The following is a 17,787-nucleotide window of genomic DNA, read 5'->3' on the forward strand; positions in this document are numbered from 1 at the left end:
TCCTTGCAGTCCAAGGGACTCTCAAGAGTCTTCTCCAACACCACAGTTCAAAAGCATCAATTCTTCGGCGCTCAGCTTTCTTCACCGTCCAACTCTCACATCCATACATGACCACTGGAAAAACCATAGCCTTGACTAGACGGACTTTTGTTGGCAAAGTAATGTCTCTGCTTTTAAATATGCTATCTAGGTTGGCCATAACCTTCCTTCCAAGGAGTAAGCGCCTTTTAATTTCATGGCTGCAGTCACCATCTGCAGTGATTTTGGAGCCCAAAAAAATAAAGTCTGACACTGTTTCCACTGTTTCCCCATCCATTTCCCATGAAGTGATGGGACCAGATGCCATGATCTTAGTTTTCTGAACGTTGAGCTTTAAGCCAACTTTTTCACTCTCTTCTTTCACCTTCATCAAGAGGCTCTTTAGTTCTTCTTCACTTTCTGCCATAAGGGTGGTGTCATCTGCACAGCCGCACAGAACTATAAGCTACTTCATTTTAATGGACTCATGCCCCACACTAGTGCTGATAGTTAAATATTTTGATTACTATCCCCGCTAATACCCAGCCTCTCCATTCCTTGACTTTCTCTTACCTTAAATAATCTTGTCCAAAACCTCAGTCATTCACTTTTACAGTCATACTCTATATCTAGTTATTACCAGTAACTGCAACCCCTATCCCAAGCTCCAGTTAAAGCTCCCACTCTGCCACCTACACCTTCAGCTCCAATCAATTTGTCTACCTCACTGAGACTCAGGAATAACTTTATCTTTCATCCCATCTTTGCTCTGTCCCACCCTACTAAAGTCTTCTTTTCACCAATTATACAGCTCCATACCTAGGTCTTATCACTTACTGAATTATTCCTACGTGTTAAATTATCTATTTTGTTGACTGAAAAAAACCCACAATGTGAGAGTTGTGTGTTAAGTTTTATTCAGAGCAAAATGAGGACTATAGCCTGGGAGACACCCTCTCAGATAGCTCTGAGGAACTGCTTTAAAGAGGTAGGGGGGAGATGAGTATATACGTGATTTTGCTGAAGGGGGATACATGTAATCCAGCATATGCTTTGGCAGGTTACTGCTAGTCACAGAAGATTGCTGATAGTCACAAGGAGAAAATGTCCTCATTAATGATATTAGTGCTTACCTAGATATGAGAAGATACAAGAAACCAGGCTCATAAAACCTTTTTCTGAAAATATCTAACTATCTGAAAGCCTGTTCTGCCAGTTTTTCCCAGAGCACAGAGTGCCTCATCCTTGATCTCCACCCTGAAGTCTTTTTAAGATGTGTTGAAGGTCAGTGACAACAGCGGCTAGTGACCTAATCCTTGTAGAGGCAAACGGTGAGTGACAATTTTTAGGTGGCAATTTACATTATCTCATTTATTCTTCAGAACAACCCTACAGAGTAGGTATAATGACATTCATTTTATTGATTAGAAAACAGATATATATACATAAATCTGCCCAGAATTATAGAAATAAAAAGTGAGGTTCTACAATTTAAAATATCTGAACTGCTACTTCCTTAAATGTAAACTAGGGATTATTGTTGTTGTTGCTCAGTTGTATCACTTTGTGAAGACTAGGGATAAAAATGATTAGTCTTGTCTATCTCCCTGAGTTATGAAGATCACATGTATATAGAAGCACTTTGTAAATTTTAAAGTACTCTACATGTACCAGTTTTAATTATTAACTACTGGCTAAGGGGCCCTTACCCTTCTTTCCACAGGAGTCCTACTACAGTTTCCTCAACTTTCCTCTTTCTTTTATAGGCACAGACATAGAGGAAGCAAATAATTGCACTGCCCTGTTAGTGAAAACTCATCTCCAACATCAAGCTTCAAAAACTTTGAGTGGAAGAAAAGCAGTGTTATGAATGGTGATTGGGCTCTAATTAGCAATTGGAGGTATGTTTATTACAGTGGAACAGGTTTTTATAAGCCAAGATGATAATTTGTTACAATCAACTAATAAACTCATAACATGATCATAAACTGGTGAACACCTGCATTATACTTTTTTTATTCAAACCATGGAAGAACAAGAGTTCAGAAATGAAGGAGCTAAGGCTGACAGATAAGAGACTGAGCCTCTTAAGGGCTTTTGAAGTCCTCACAGAGAACTTGGAACCTTAAATGACTGTGATTTCTCCCTGAGCCCCAGGAAGAATACTGCTGTGTCCTGAGGAACTCTGTACTATACACACTAGAATCCAGCTTTGGGTCCAACTCATCCCATTCTGTTGTTCTGAACTCTATCAATAGGGCAGTCCTGGATAAAAGAGTCTCCTTAGAATGATATAATTAGACCCATCAGGTATATCTCTTGCCTATAACACTAAATATAGTGACTCTTTATAACTTGACATGGCAAGTTAGAAATCCTTGACCCACTATTCTAATCTTTCTATCATTTTCCCCATTTCATTTCTTCTCTAAATAGGCACAACTGCGTATGTTCTTCACCCCACAGTATGTATGTTTCTGCCTTCTGATTCTACCCAAGATGCTGTTCCTACATCTTGCCTTCAAAGCTGATCTGGTCTTGATATAAGACTTGTGATATGTTCTTCCCCCCACAGTATGTATGTTTCTGCCTTCTGATTCTACCCAAGATGCTGTTCCTACATCTTGCCTTCAAAGCTGATCTGGTCTTGATATAAGACTTAAAAAGTCTTAAAAAGATGGAATCATCTGCCTGTTACTCCCTGCATGTTTAATTATTCCACCTTACATAGGAACTTGGATTCATCCATGTATTACTGTGAAAGGTAAAGTAACACTCTGGTGACAGGTGCACCAGATTATAAGTCAAAGGCCAGAGTTCAATTCCTAATTTTGCCTTTTGGCTCACTGAATGCTCTTAAACCGTTGCTGAGATGATATCTACACCTCAAAGTTTGCTGACTGATATCTAAAGAGATGGCACATTAAAGCTAATAATAAAGACATTTTATATTTTTCCCTGTGATGTTAAAAAACAAATTTCTGGCATAAAGTAGATGTTTATTAAATATTAATGTCCTGTGATTGTGTCATCAGGCCAAAGATGACTATTTTGCCTCCTTTTTCTTTGGTTTTTTTGATATAATCTGCCACCACTCCCCAAATATCTCCTTCAGGTCAAGTCAGGTTTAGGTGCTTGATTAATTATATGTGTGACAGAAGCAATGCTAACCATTCATCAACCCCATTTCCTTCTCTGTTGGGGTACTCACATTTCACAGTCACCCCCTGCAGTTAGGTGCAGCCATGTAATCATGTACCTGAACCCTGGCTAAGGAAATGGGGTACAAATGATGTATAGCACTTCCAGGGCTGGGCCCTGATACCTCTACCAGGTCAGCCCACAGATTGGATTCCAAGGCAAGAGAGGATGGTGGAGCCACAAGATGGAAGAAACATGGTCTTTCCATAATTGCAAGGAGCACGTAACCCATCCACTGGCCCCAACAAGCCTGCTACACACTTACTTCTATGAAACATAAGCTCTTATTATGTTAAATCACTGAGATATTGGTATTGTTAAATACCCAGATTAACATACCTTGTATTTCTCACCTGTGGAAATATAAATGAAAAGGACCTCTGGATTTAGTTCCAGGAACTGAGATACAAATCCTGGCTCTACTACTTCCCCAAAATACCCTATGATCTGCTCTTGAATATGGTCTATACCCTTTTGCAACTGCATGTCTAGCACATTCTTTTTCATTAATGGAGCCCTCCCCACCCTTCTCTCCCTCAAGACTTCTGTCAGGCCTTCTCTGACCTCCCACCCATGCACATTTACTTCTTCGCTCCTAGTGCAAAGTATACTCTTCCACTTTAGCATCTGTTATATTTTTTTTGCAAATATTTGTTAACATGTGCTTCCACAGACTGAGTTTTGGAATCCACGGGCAGACAATTCCTTTGGGATCTTTGACTTCCAGGATTTAGTTACAGTGCCTGGCACATAGCAAAAATAACTAGACATTAAAGGAATGTCTATCCCCTATGATCTTAAGTGAGTCACTTGTTAAGCCTATAAAGTACAATTGTACAGAATTGTTCTGATGAGGAAGAATGCCATTTGTAGATTATAAACAGATTCTAAGAGTAGTGTGTTTATTCTGTTTTGTAGGCCCTTTCTTATCTTTTCCAGTCAAATCTATCTTACTGTTTCGAAGTAGCTTTGTCCAATAGAAATATGTAAGCCGCATATACAAACACCTTAATAGCCATATTTAAAAAGCTAAAAGAAGTAGGTGCAGTGAATTTAACCATTTTAGCTCAACATATTCAAAATATTGCTTATTAGCTATTGTACATTTCGCTAATTTTGTCTTCCAAATTATCTGGTGCATATGTTACAACACACCTCCGTCTGGACTGTGGCTGGTGGCTCTCGCAAACTGTACAATGCAGCCGCAAGGCCTATTTCAGACACACGTCTCGGGTGAAGTCAACCTCGTTCAGAATTAGTGACTCCTCAAGGCTCTCTCAGCCCCTTATCATCACCGTCATTTTCTTGAAACCTAGAAGGTGAGCTCCTTGAAGAACTCAGACCGTTGTCTCTAAAAATCAGCCTCATAGCGATGGCCGGCGTATAACCAGCGGTTGTTAAATGTCAAGGTAATTAACTAGCCCATGTGCAAAGGACCCGGCGGGGGGCCGAGTGGCCGGGAGGGAAGATGTGGCCGGGACTGGTCAGTCAGGGAGAGGGCGGGGCTGAGCGACCACTGTCAGTCGGGAGCTGGGTGCTCCGGCCAGCGGCGCCCCGGGGTGGCGGGCGCTGAAGTGCGGGGCTGGGCCGGCCGGGGGGCGCCAGAGCCGCAGCCCGTCCACCGCACCGGCCCCTCCCCTCTTAGCGCCGCCGCGGCCGCCGAGCCCCGGAAGCGGGCGGGGATTTCCTGTGCCCGCCCCACCCGCGCCCGCCGGGCCGCCGTCTCCGCCTGTCGCTGGCTCCGCGGACGCCGGCTCCGACGAAGCGAGGGCGGAGGGGAGGGGCAGGCGGCGCCCGGGAGGGAGACACCGGGCTGCAGGCCAAGCCAACCCGGGTGAGTTGGGGCCGGGCTGGCCGGAGTCACGGCTGGAGGGAGGGACACCTGGCTTCCCCGGGGGCGAGTGGGGCCGGTCACCCGTGGGGGCGGGGAGGAGGGTCGACGCGGCCTCTGGGTCGCTTGCCATTCCCAGGGTCGGCTGCACTGACATTCTGTGCCCGCCCCTCTCCTGTCTCTTCGTCCTCAGCGTCGTCGCTGTCAGGCCCCGCGGGTTCCCGCCGGTGTCACCGCGCGCAGGTTTCCCCGTGGCTCCTTTTTCTTCACTTGCTCCTGTCCCAGTTCACGGGCAACCTGTTTTCTGACCTCACTTCCCCTGCTCCAGCTCTGCCTCTCTCTCGAGTTCTCTGAAACGTGACCCTCTCCCGGGGCACGGAGACAAGGAGGGACGAAGCAACCCAACTCCGGAGTGGGCACCCGTCCCGCCCACACCCCGCCCGGGACCAGGGCCAGGCTTCTCTGACAGCGACTGTCCCTGTGCCCTTGGGCTACTACTCATTTCGGTAGCGTGGCCCTTCCTCTGTCCAACAGCACTCGCTGTTGCAGAAACCAACTTCTGCAGGTGTCATGCCCCCCTAAGATATGTGAAGCAAAAGGGTAAACGAAACTTCTAGAACCCTGACTCCAGTAGGCCTGAGATACATCCTGGAACCAGGAAAATCCAAGTTAGGGCTGACACCTTAACTGCCCAGGTGCTGGCTCCGAGAGTATGCACATCTTAGCAAATGCAGTTGGAGGACAAGTACCCGCCCTCTCCTTTGCTGAGATTTCTTCCACAGGTTTTCTGTCAGTGGTCTGGAGAGTCTCACATCTGGCCTGCGAAAGAGGCTTCCTATCAAGGGACTCTGCTGCTAGGGAGATGGAGAAATGGACCTCAGACAGGTGTCCAGATATTTACCTAGAGGTAAAGACCTGAGGGAGGACTTTCCAACGAAGCTAGAGGATGAGGAAGACTTTTGGTGAAGAGGAGGAATCCATGCTTTACATATTAGAAGTGAAGAGAACACAGGGGCTTGAATTCAGAGGAGAAATCTAAAATGGAACTCCCCCTTTATTGCTTTATTGGGAATTTTCCTTTCTCATGAGAAGTCTCTGAAAAGGAAACCTCCTAAGCTGGGAATCAGTCCAGAATGTTCCCAAGAGGCCCTGAGACATCTGAGATGAAAGGGGAATTTGTTCCCTTGCTGTTCATTGAGCTTAGGGTTCTCATTTACCTCTCTTGTCAAAGACAGATAGGCAAGAAAATAAACAACTTGACATTTGTCATTATCTGTCCTTGCAAATGTCATTAGATGAATGTGAGTGAGCCAGAACAGTTACCGAGGTTCTGACCTGTTTTTGGAACACTTTCACTGACTCTGATTGCTTGGGCATTGAATAAGAATCACAAAAATATGATGTTGCCAAGCAAAAAGTGACTCTGCACAGTCTTATAGATTATTTCTCTGCTGTAAGGCAGGGAGACTGCTATCACAACACAACCTGTCATGCTCTGAAGAGGTCCAGAGCAAAGAGCCTTCAACTCTGTGCACTGCAGGATTATTAAGAATTTTTAAATCTTACCTAAATCTATTCTCTTGCAATCAAGAGACGAGATCTACATAGAGAAAGAAAACATCTCTCTTTTTATTCATTGGCAGCAACATTCATGAGCCTTCTTCCCAAGGCAAGAGAAGACTAGGTCCATTGTTTGGAACTTTTCCCTAATGGACATATTTCCCATCCGTGTCTTCACTTTTGTTTCTTGTGATGGAATACACTCTGGCTTCACCATACCCTTCTTTAAAATTGAATATGTTTTTATAATGAGATCTGACTCGTTTTATCATGTGTCTCGGGTTCTTTGCTGTATCTTAAATCACAAGGCTATTATTCACCCCAGGGTCATGTTAGCAACACCTGTTTCCCCTTTTTCTACCTGTACGAAATTCTTTCTGTTCTTTTTTTTTTCTCTCTCTCTTTTCTTTAGACATAGCTCCTCACTGCCAACAGTTTCTCTTATCTGGTAGGGTTGCTTTAGAACATCTGCTTTCTAAGTTATTGATCTGTCCACCATATTTACTACCAGTTCTGATTTTCTACAACAGAATGATAGGTTGTAAGTCTCTTTGTTGAGATTTGTTCTAAGTAAGGCACCATTTGGTTCAGCCTTGTGAGAAATACACCCTTTGACGAGGACTTCTACCTATAGTAATCATTTCATTCTAAACTGATGAGAATGGAGTTTGTCCATGGAGAAAATCTTATGTGGGATTACCTCCATTTTTGTTGAATGCAAATCTGTTTGCATTCCCTCCTGCATGTTTCCAGATTGCTTATTTTCAGTGGTTGAGATTCCCAGATTAAGTATTTCATTGGTTGAAATTAATTGATAGCTTTTGACTTTCCAGGATTTTTTTTAATGAAGTTTTGCCAACCATGAGGTTCCAAAAATAACAATTAGTGACTTTCTATATAACACTTGCTTATTTCTGGCTCAGGTTCAGTTGATTGGAACACATCAAACTTTTAAAGTTCATCTTCCATCAAGCTCTTCTTACCCAGTTTCATCTTTTATCCCTGGACTGTTCTCCATAACTCCCTTAGCACTATCACCCCTTTCCACTGTCATGGGCATAACTGATACAAATTTGTTCCAGGTCACAATTTGGGTTTGCAGCAAAAATGCTTTCAGAACAGACAGCAGCCCTGGGGACAGGATGGGAGTCAATGAATGTCCAGCTGGATAGAGCAGAGCCCCAGGTGGAAAGGGGAAGCCAGGAAGAGGGGCCATGGAGAACAGCTCCAGGGCCATTGGAGCACCTGTGCTGTGACCTTGAAGAGGAGCCACAGTCCCTTCAGGAGAAGGGTGAGAGCCCACAGGGTGTGTGTGGGAAGCACAATGCAGAGAATAATCTTCTAATCTCTATTGAAAAAGTAGAATTAAAAATCTCCAAATTGCCATGGACTGACTGAATAGCACAGTTAGTACCAGGACTAGGCCACAGAAATAGAAAGAACTTACAGGCCCTAGTCAGAAAAATATAAGGAGCATCTGGATTCTGCAAACCATGTAACTGGGTTTCTCCCATTTCTTACATAATCACTCCCTCCACCTGTTACATGGTTAGTGGTAACAGATATGGGAGACAAAGGAAGTGACAGAAACACTGACTGCCATTGGAAAACACACCCAGTAAAATGAACTTTACAAGATGAAAATTACATTTGAATAATATAAATTCAAACCACAGCTAGTTTAGTAGAAATGAATGACATACATGCTCTACTAAAAACCACTCAGTACCCTTTCAGAACATTTGAGGGAGGGTCTCCTCTGCTACAATACATTTATGCATTTGAGTCTTAACCAGTGGACATAGATATAGGGAAAAAATATGACGCTTAAGCCCCACTAAAATAGGGCCCAGGCTCTAACTGGAAAAAGATGGATGCTCCATCTCTAATGGTTCCTCTCTCCCCTCACCAGCTCAGTCTACTCCCTGGGTTCCTGCCATTCCCCAGGAAGGGAGCACTGGAGATTGGGAGATGGCAGCTGCACTTCTTGCAGCAGGATCACAGGTGGGTTATGTTGTGGGTTATGTTCTTCTCTTGGCCTCTCTCAAGGTCTCGTCACTGCTGCCTTTCTGTAGCCTTTGTGTCATTCCATTGGGCTTCCCTGGTGGCTCAGATGGTAAAGAATCTGCAATGTGGGAGACCTGAGTTTGATCCCTGGGTTGGGAAGATCCCTTGGAGAAGGGAACAGCTACCCACTCCAGTATTTTGGCCTGGAAAATTCCATGGACAGAGGAGCCTGGCAGGCTACAGTCCATGGGTTGTAAAGAGTAGTCAGACACGACTGAGTGACTTTTACTTCACTTCACTTAATTGATTTGTCATTTCACTTGATCACTATTGATATTTAGTCTGATATCTGCACAGATTCTATCCCTTTCTAAGGGACTCATTCCCTTTGAAAAATGAATGGAGGCATGATGAGAAGAAGAAAATTCCTACAGATTAAGTTTGTTTAGTTTTTAATAGATAGCTGTGCTAGCTACAGGGAGAATTTAAGAAAAATTCGTTAATGTCCATTAAGAAATAAATCGTGGGCTTTCCTGGTTGTCCAGTGCTTAAGGATCTGCCTGCCAATGAAGGGGACACAGATTCGATCCCTGGTCTGGGAAGATTCCACATGCCATGGGCAACAAAGCCCAAGCGCCACAACTACTGAAGCCCATGCACCCTAGAGCCCAAGCTCAACAACAAGAGAAGCCACCGCAATGAGAAGCCTGTTCACCGCAACTGGAGAGTAGCCCCCTGCTCACCACAACTAGAGAAAGCCCATGCACAGTAACAAAGACGCAGCACAGCCAAAAATAAATAAATTATTTTAAATTTTAAAAAGAAAGAAATCTGGAAAGAGTAAGAAAAGAGGACCTGAAGGAAGCTTGGAAGAACATAAAGTAGACTGAATTAGGTGGATGATGGAGCATTTATGGACATAAGTAGAAGATAGAAAGATGTGAAGAGGGGCAGTACCAGAGAGAGAAAACAAGTTTAGATTCAGAAGGCAAGGGGAGAGCCATGGGACGTTAGTAATAATAGTAGTTGTAGTATCCATACTCCCAGAGTGCTTACCATGCTTGCTGTTCTCTGAGTGCTTTATGTACATTAACTCGTTTAACCCTGAGAGAAACGCTGTTATCAAGACAAGAAAATTAGACAGGAAGAGATTAAGGTACTTGTGTAAGGTCATACTGCTAATATAAGTGACAAGAGCTAGGAGTCATTTGGCTCCAGAATCTGGGCTCCTAACTGCCAGACCATGCTGCCTTAAAAGATAAGGATATGGCATAATAGGCAGAGGAGGCCAGAAAGAATATTTTATCCATATTGTGCAGATAGGAAAGGAAAGGTCAAGTAGAGAAAGGAGGAACTTGTACACAATTTCTGCAGTGAAGAAAGGCAGCGAGAATAGGCAGAAGAAAGGCAGATGAGAAGAGACTGGATAGACACTTGTAACTACACAGAGGGACCAATGAGTTTGTGGTGCCTCCAACTTCTCATGGTCCCAACTTGGGAATCTCCTCTACAGACATTATCGCTCACACCCTGACCATTATCTTTACCCCTTTCCTCTTCACCAAAACCATGTTCCCTGCCCAGGGACCTCTTGGCAGTTCTTTTTCTAGACCCTCTCTTGCCACCTCTCCTCTACTACCACCTCAGCCTTTTATACGGAGACCCCACTTTCCTTAAAGAACAGCTGCTGACAGATGATGCTGCATTTTGTTTCAGGGCCTGGTAACCATCAAGGATGTGTCGCTGTGCTTCTCACAGGAGGAGTGGCGGAGCCTGGACCCTTCTCAGACAGACTTCTATGGAGAATATGTCATGCAGGAAAACTGTGGGATAGTGGTCTCTCTGAGTAAGCATGACCTTCCCCAGCCACTCGGTGATTGTACTCTGGGAAAGTGGAGCCATCTGCTCTGGGACTGTTGCAGTGTCCATTTGGGGTTCTTTTCTTGGGCAGGGAATCTGTCTAGGTTTCCACTAGGGAAAGAGCACTAGGGTTAATCCAAAGAGAACAGAAGTGTCACTTTTTAAAAAACAACAACAAAATGCTATGAATTATTAGAGAACTTTAGGCGATTCTTGGTTGGGAATTGGGAGGTTCTTTCAGAGAGAAGGACACCTAAGAAGTGGAACTGAGTCCTTGGAAACTCAGAAACCATCTAGGGAAAGATGAGAGTGGGGGTGGGGGTGAGACAGCTGTTGTAGGGCTAATTAAGTGAAGTTATGACCAGAAAGAACAGTTGAGCTGAAAGTATTTGAAATTTGCACAAAAGATAACACTTGTTGGGAAGAGAATATGATTTTCTGAAAGAAGAGGGGACTTAACAGAAATGGGAGTGGGGAGAGGGAAAGGCTTGTTGTATCTGGCCTTCTTTATCTATAGAGTTCCAAGGAATAATCTAGGAAACAGCTTTTTTCAGAAATGAAAATTACAGTTGAACAAACTGACATCTCTGTTTTCTTTTCCCATGATCAGGATTTCCAATTCCCAAACTGGATATGCTTTCTCAACTAGAAGGAGGAGAAGAACAATGGGTCCCCGACCCCCCAGACTTAGAAGAGAGGGACATTCTGAAGGTCACATACACAGGTAATGATATATGATAGACTCAGCCACGACCTTCGCCCCTTTTGGAGGTTCATCATTACATGTCCCTCCAACCCCTCCTCTGCCTCAGACAGTTATAGCAGAATGGTTTAGAGATCTTTTTCTTCAAAAGCAAGACAGTGTAACATAATAATTTAGAGGGCAGGCTCTAGAGTCAGACTTTGTGGATCTGAATCTAGGACCATACCTGTGGAACCTTGGAAAAGTAATTAACTTCTCTTTGGGTTCCTCATCTATAAATTATTATGAGATTTAAATATGTTACCATAGTCAAACAGTACCAGGCACATAGTAATCACTCAATAAATGTTAGTTGTTGTTGTTCAACCTCCCACCCATTATGGAAATGCCTTCCACAATGTCTCCAGTGTTGCTGACAAGGTGTTACCTGGCCAGTGATTTCAGACCATTCCTCACCTCTCTTCATGGTAATGGTGATTAATAGTTTTTTTAAGTGCTAAATAAATAATAGTAATAAATAGAAACAACAATAGCATAGACTATTTAATAGTGTCTAACATATGCAGGAAAACTCAGCAGTGGCCACAGGACTGGAAAAGGTCAGTTTTCAGAAGGCAAGGGGAGAGCCATGGGAAGTTAGTAATGCAAAGAAAGGCAATGCCAAAGAATGCTCAAACAACCACACAATTGCACTCATCTCACATGCTAGTAAAGTAAATCTCAAAATTCTCCAAGCCAGGCTTCAGAAATACGTGAACCGTGAACTTCCAGATGTTCAAGCTGGTTTTAGAAAAGGCAGAGGAACCAGAGGTCAAATTGCCTACATCCGCTGGATCATCGAAAAAGCAAGAGAGTTCCAGAAAAACATCTATTTCTGCTTTATTGACTAGGCCAAAGCCTTTGACTATGTGGATCACAATAAACTGCGGAAAACTCTGAAATCTGGGAATACAAGACCATCTGACCTGTCTCTTGAGAAACCTGTATGCAGGTCAGGAAGCAACAGTTAGAACTGGCCATGGAACAACAGACTGGTTCCAAATAGGAAAAGGAGTACGTCAAGGCTGTATATTGTCACCCTGCTTATTTCACTTCTATGCAGAGTACATCATGAGAAACGCTGGGCTGGAAGAAACACAAGCTGGAATCAAGATTGCCGGGAGAAATATCAATAACCTCAGATATGCAGATGACACCACCCTTATGGCAGAAAGTGAAGAAGAACTAAAGAGCCTCTTGATGAAGGTGAAAGAGGAGAGTGAAAAAGTTGGCTTAAAGCTCAACGTTCAGAAAAGTAAGATCATGGCATCTGGTCCCATCACTTCATGGCAAATACATGGGGAAACAGTGGCTGACTTTGTTTTTTGGGGCTCCAAAATCACTGCTGATGGTGATTGCAGCCATGAAATTAAAAGATGCTTACTCCTTGGAAGGAAGGTTATGACCAACTTAGATAGCATATTTAAAAAGCAGAGACATTACTTTGCCAACAAAGGTCCGTCTAGTCAAGGCTAGGTCCCTGTATGGGATCAGGGACCACTGATCTCATACAGTGGTCATGTATGGATGTGAGAGTTGGACGGTGAAGAAAGCTGAGCGCCAAAGAATTGATGCTTTTGAACTGTGGTGTTGGAGAAGACTCTTGAGAGTCCCTTGGACTGCAAGAAGATCCAACCAGTCCATCCTAAAGGAGATCAGTCCTGGGTGTTCATTGGAAGGACTGATGTTGAAGCTGAAACTCCAATACTTTGGCCACCTCATGCGAAGAGTTGACTCATTGGAAAAGACCCTAATGCTGAGAAGGACTGGGGGCAGGAGGAGAAGGGGACGACAGAGGATGAGATGGTTGGATGGCATCACAGTTGGTAATGGACAGGGAGGCCTGGTGTGCTGCGATTCATGGGGTCGCAAAGAGTTGGACATGACTGAGCGACTGAACTGAACTGAACTGAACATATGCAGGTACTATCCTATCTGTCTTATAACATCTGCCTTATAATTATTCCCATTTTACAGAAGAAGAAATGAAGGCCCACAGAAGTATAGTGGGAAAACTGAAATTTTGTGGGTATCTGTCTCCTAAGTCTAAGCTTTAACCTCTGTATCTCTTATACTGTCTTGTACAACATTAAAATCTGTTCTCTCAGCCCTTATGGGGTGAGGTTTAGACCCTAATAGGCATCATGCAGCCTCATTTGTGATTAAGTCCTGGGCTACTCCCTTGTGACTCACCTCTTGGGGGTCTGTATTTTCCTTTTTCCACAGGAGATGGAAGTGAGCACGAGGGGGATACCCCTGAACTAGAAGCAGAGCCTCCCAGAATGTTATCTAGTGTGTCTGAAGATACTGTTCTCTGGAACCCAGAGCAGGTTGCGAACTGGGATTCCATGCCCAGAAGCTCCAGAGGCATGCTCCTGGGCCCACCTTTTCTTCAGGAAGATAGCTTCTCAAATCTTCTGTGTAGCACAGAAATGGATTCCCTGTTAAGACCACACACGTGCCCCCAGTGTGGTAAACAGTTTGTGTGGGGCTCCCACCTGGCCAGGCACCAGCAGACACACACAGGGGAGAGGCCCTACAGCTGCCTCAAGTGTGAGAAGAGCTTTGGGAGAAGACATCACCTGATCCGACACCAGAAAACCCACCTACATGACAAGCCCAGCAGGTGCCCTGAGTGTGGAAAGAATTTCCGATGCAACTCCCATCTAGCCAGCCACCAGAGAGTGCACGCAGATGGCAAATCCTGCAAGGGTCAAGAGGTTGGAGACAGCCCTGGGGCTAGGAAGCGGCAGCGCACGCCACCTGTGCCAAAGTGCCACGTGTGCACTGAGTGTGGGAAGAGCTTTGGCCGACGGCACCACCTGGTGAGACACTGGCTGACACACACCGGGGAGAAGCCCTTCCAGTGCCCACGCTGTGAGAAGAGCTTCGGCCGTAAACATCACCTGGACAGGCACCTGCTGACCCACCAGGGACAGAGTCCTCGGAGCAGCTGGGACAGAGGGACATCTGTCTTTTGAAATCTATTTCTGCTGCAGCTGTAGTCACATCTGTCAGCCGGTGCTACCAGGAGTCTCTGCCAGAGCTGCCCCTCTCCTGCACCCCCGTGGTCAGAATCATGAGTCCTGGTCCCATCCCTAGAGAGATGCAGTTCCAGCATTAGCCAGAGCCTTTCTCACCAGTTCTGTTAGATGCCACATAGAGTTCTTTGGGCAAAACTTTTGGGAAACGCTGCTTACTGAGTGGGCTGATATTCAGCCTGATCCCGTTCTCCAGGGTACAGTGGTACCAGCAGTTTGTGGCTAAGGCCCATTCTGATTGGTTGAAGCCTGTGCCATACCAGTTGTTAAATATTGAGTATCACCCTTCTATAACATAACTATTCTCTCTCTCTATATATATATATAGAGAAAACACATACTAGCTTATTAAAGGCTCAAAAATTTATGCATTAGAGCAAATGGTTAAGCCTTTCTTACCGCAGTGTTTCCTAAATTTATTTGACTTCGGTATCCTTTTTGTCTCGCATCTCACAGAACTGGTGACTCCTTGAACCACAATGGTGAACACTGGGTTACAGAGTAATAGGGAAACAGGAGAGAGAGTGATCAGGCACCCAGAGCCCCCTTTTTTATCCAAATGAAAGCTGAGGGGCAGACCTCATTCCTGTGTGGGCCCATCACCCCTACTCCAATCATCTGAATATACATCCACACCTCTTACCCCACCTGCTGAAAAACAAACAGTAACCTTATCACCCCTGTTCCTGCTCCCTTCACCCCACATATACATATATCTAGCTGAGAGATCACGCTACAGTGTTAAGAGATGGACCTTATACCCCCAGGTAACCCAGGCCCACACAGAAGAAAAATACTTTATTCCCTTGAACAGACCCCTCTCCTCTTGACAGTGTCTTTATGTGTCTGTGTATCTGTGCAGGGTCTTTGAAGAGAGCATGCAAAGTGCAAACTGTATAAGCTAGATTTTCTAGGGGCTGTGTTCTGGGGATGAGGGTAGTGGGGATTGTATAGGGGTTTTGGTTTGTTTTGTTTCAAGATAATAAGCAAGCTGAGAGATTAAGGGAGGCTTAAGTTTTGGGGGTTGAGGTATACAGCCTTCCCCAGTATCACTGAGATCAAGACAACTTGGATATGTAAGTCTAGGTCTAAATCTCTGGGCCACAGATTCTTTTTGCTTAAGTGGAGAGAGAGACATCCTCTGTGAGGTGAGCTATGTCTTATTAATTTCAAGTCAGGTGCATATAGCAGCTTTGTGCTGAGTGGGTTTTTGGGTCTTGTTTTAAGTGCTGAGAAGTTACGGCAGGAGTCACAGTGCTTGCAGGTTGTTGTCGTCACTCTTGTTTGACCTTGATTGCCTCATCAAGGGGCAGAGTTATTCTTGTGGATCTCATTCCCCTAAATAGAACTTTAGGGAAATGGCTGTGGCTTAGCCATTCGGCTGATGCAGGGTAATGAGCTTCCTGGTTGTTTCTTCTCCCAGTTCTGGGAAAATGTCTGCACTGACTCTTAACTTGCATAAGTATTCTAGCATCAGTTAATGGATTGGTCATTGTTTCTCTTTACTGATGATGTGTTAATACCAGTCTTATAATTTAAAAATTACCTTGTATGTAAGAGCAGCTTGTGGGTAGGGAGGGAGAAAAGCAAAGAGGATGGAAGTGGGATATTTTCTCTCTAATGCTTAGATTCTGGTTTTTCCTTAACACACTTGTTTCTCAACCACAGTTGGTGGAATTAACCAGACAGACAAGAGGAAGTGAGCTGCAACAGTCTAGTTCAATGGCTTTTCCACTTGCTTAGAAAAAACTGAGTGAATCATAGCTCCTCAGAGTCCTGGGCCCAAATGGAGTTGAAAATAGGGTCATTTTACTGACTGGGCTTCTTACAGTGGATATAACTTGAGAAATCCAGCCCCTACCTCCCTTCTGCTCAGGGCAGCCTTCCCATTTTGCCTAGAATGCACTTCTCTTGCTTACGTTCTTATGAATAGAGCAAAATGGCCAGCCATTTGTAAGGCATCCTTGTCCCAGGTCCTCTGAGACAGGAACATTTTAGGATCAGTATTAGGAGACACCCCAGGGCATAGGAAAATACTGGATTCCATTGGCAAAACTGAATGATGCCATTTCTTTTACCTTCCACTATGCCTCATACATTAACACAATCAGCTCTATGTGAGGATCGTCCAGAATCTGTTTTGGATCACAGACCCTTTTGAGAATCTGATAAAAAACAGAAACTCAACTTTTGAGAAGAAAAGACAGTAGTAGTTCATTCAATTTTGCATACACATTTAGCAGGGTGAGAGCCCATCCATGGAATCACTAAATTGGGGTCAAAGAGAAGGAGTTACCCTGATCCAATATGGTCATTATATATTTGTGTCAAGAATCGCATGGCAAGGATCTCTAAACATTCTAAGGACTAAGATACCAGAGGCAGTAGGATATCAGGAGAGTATTCTGTCTTTAATGATTTGAAGGGTATTGCTTACACTCGGTGCTTTCTTAAAAATTTATATGACATGCTGACAAATCCAGTTTCTCACAAACCTTATTTTAAAGATTTGCATGAGGTGACCCTCCATACGATCGGATCACACCTCTTAAAAACCAGGTGTTTTCCTCCAGCCTTTGATCTCTTGTGATTTTAAGGAGGGAAAATGAAGCCCCCAAAGTGTAGCTGCACTCAGCACCCAACTGAAAGGCATCGTGGAATCTAAGGGCATTTGGCAGAAGGGGCATCCCTTTAGGTCATTTCTACTGTACCACTGCCTTCTCTACCTCCGTCCAACACCATTCCTTTGGACAAAAAATAAAATAAGCAACAGCCATCAGCTGAGTAAAGAGATTTGAGTGATTTTTCCCTCAGGGAAAACTCCCATCTTCCTCCCAACTCCCTCTGCCACGTGTCTACCCTACCCTATGCCCTTTAAATAAAAAAATGTCTCTGTGTTCTCTCTGGACAAAATGTAAAATAGGGAAGTCTGTCTTTAGGAACCTGTCACCTTTTTTCCTCTGTGTGGTGCCTCTACCCTATTCAGAGCCCAAGTATCCCTGCCTTCCCACCCCATTAGGGTATCTCTGCAAAGAATCCCTTACAATGGAGACTATAGCCAAAGGGTTGACTTTCTCAGAGCTATCTACATTTTAAGCTGTAGCTCTGATAGTGGAAGAAGGAAAAGTTTCCTTGTTAAAATGATGTTATGCATTCAGGGAGCAAAGAGGTGATAATTTGGGATAAAATCCTCCCATTTCCAGCATTCCTACAATCAAATCACTATTTCTTGTTTCATCAAGGGCAAAGTGAGCCCTAACTCAGAACCAGAGGTTCCAGAGAACAAGTTCTTTCCAGCTCTGTTCAGTTGAGTGCTCTGGATGGGGGTGAGTGGGGCTGGGCAACAACAGAAAGTGAAATCTATTCCCTGGATCCCTTAGAGATTCTGAGATGGCAAAATTTATGGGTCTCAAATGAATCTTTGTACCAGCAACATCAACATCACCTAGAAGACGTTATCTTAGAAATGCAAATTTTCACCCTGGACAAACTGATTCAGAAACTGTGGGGATGGAATCCAGCAATTG

At 44.2% G+C, this 17,787-nt stretch overlaps 1 protein-coding gene across 3 annotated transcripts; it reads left to right on the plus strand.

Annotated features, from left to right (window-relative positions):
- The first annotated feature begins 1,784 nt into the window (after positions 1 to 1,784).
- Positions 1,785 to 17,173, plus strand: ZNF641 (zinc finger protein 641). 3 transcript variants are annotated; one of them, XM_081589073.1, is made up of 6 exons: positions 1,785 to 1,919; positions 7,693 to 7,901; positions 8,523 to 8,614; positions 10,334 to 10,463; positions 11,088 to 11,201; positions 13,446 to 17,173. In XM_081589073.1, exons 1-6 carry the CDS (start codon positions 1,885 to 1,887, stop codon positions 14,198 to 14,200), a joined length of 1,335 nt encoding a protein of 444 aa, XP_081445199.1. In that variant the 5' UTR covers positions 1,785 to 1,884; the 3' UTR covers positions 14,201 to 17,173. The 3 variants fall into 3 exon arrangements, with proteins under 3 accessions (XP_081445199.1, XP_081445201.1, XP_081445200.1); XM_081589075.1 differs by lacking the exon at positions 1,785 to 1,919 and adding an exon at positions 4,924 to 5,053; XM_081589074.1 differs by lacking the exon at positions 1,785 to 1,919 and adding an exon at positions 5,779 to 5,795.
- The last annotated feature ends 614 nt before the right edge of the window (positions 17,174 to 17,787 follow it).

Source organism: Giraffa tippelskirchi, chromosome 4 (genome assembly GCF_054371585.1).
Source record: "Giraffa tippelskirchi isolate mGirTip1 chromosome 4, T2T-mGirTip1v1.2.pri, whole genome shotgun sequence".
Classification (NCBI taxonomy): Eukaryota; Metazoa; Chordata; class Mammalia; order Artiodactyla; family Giraffidae; genus Giraffa; species Giraffa tippelskirchi.

What these genes read in the sequence shown, in the direction of transcription:
- ZNF641 (XM_081589073.1), top strand. Translation starts at nt 1,885, where the DNA reads ATGAATGGTGATTGGGCTCTAATTAGCAATTGGAG. An exon ending in GCTCTAATTAGCAATTGGAG is followed by an intron (nt 1,920 to 7,692) that starts GTATGTTTATTA and finishes AATTTGTTCCAG; the next exon opens with GTCACAATTTGGGTTTGCAG. An exon ending in ACAGTCCCTTCAGGAGAAGG is followed by an intron (nt 7,902 to 8,522) that starts GTGAGAGCCCAC and finishes TCCCCTCACCAG; the next exon opens with CTCAGTCTACTCCCTGGGTT.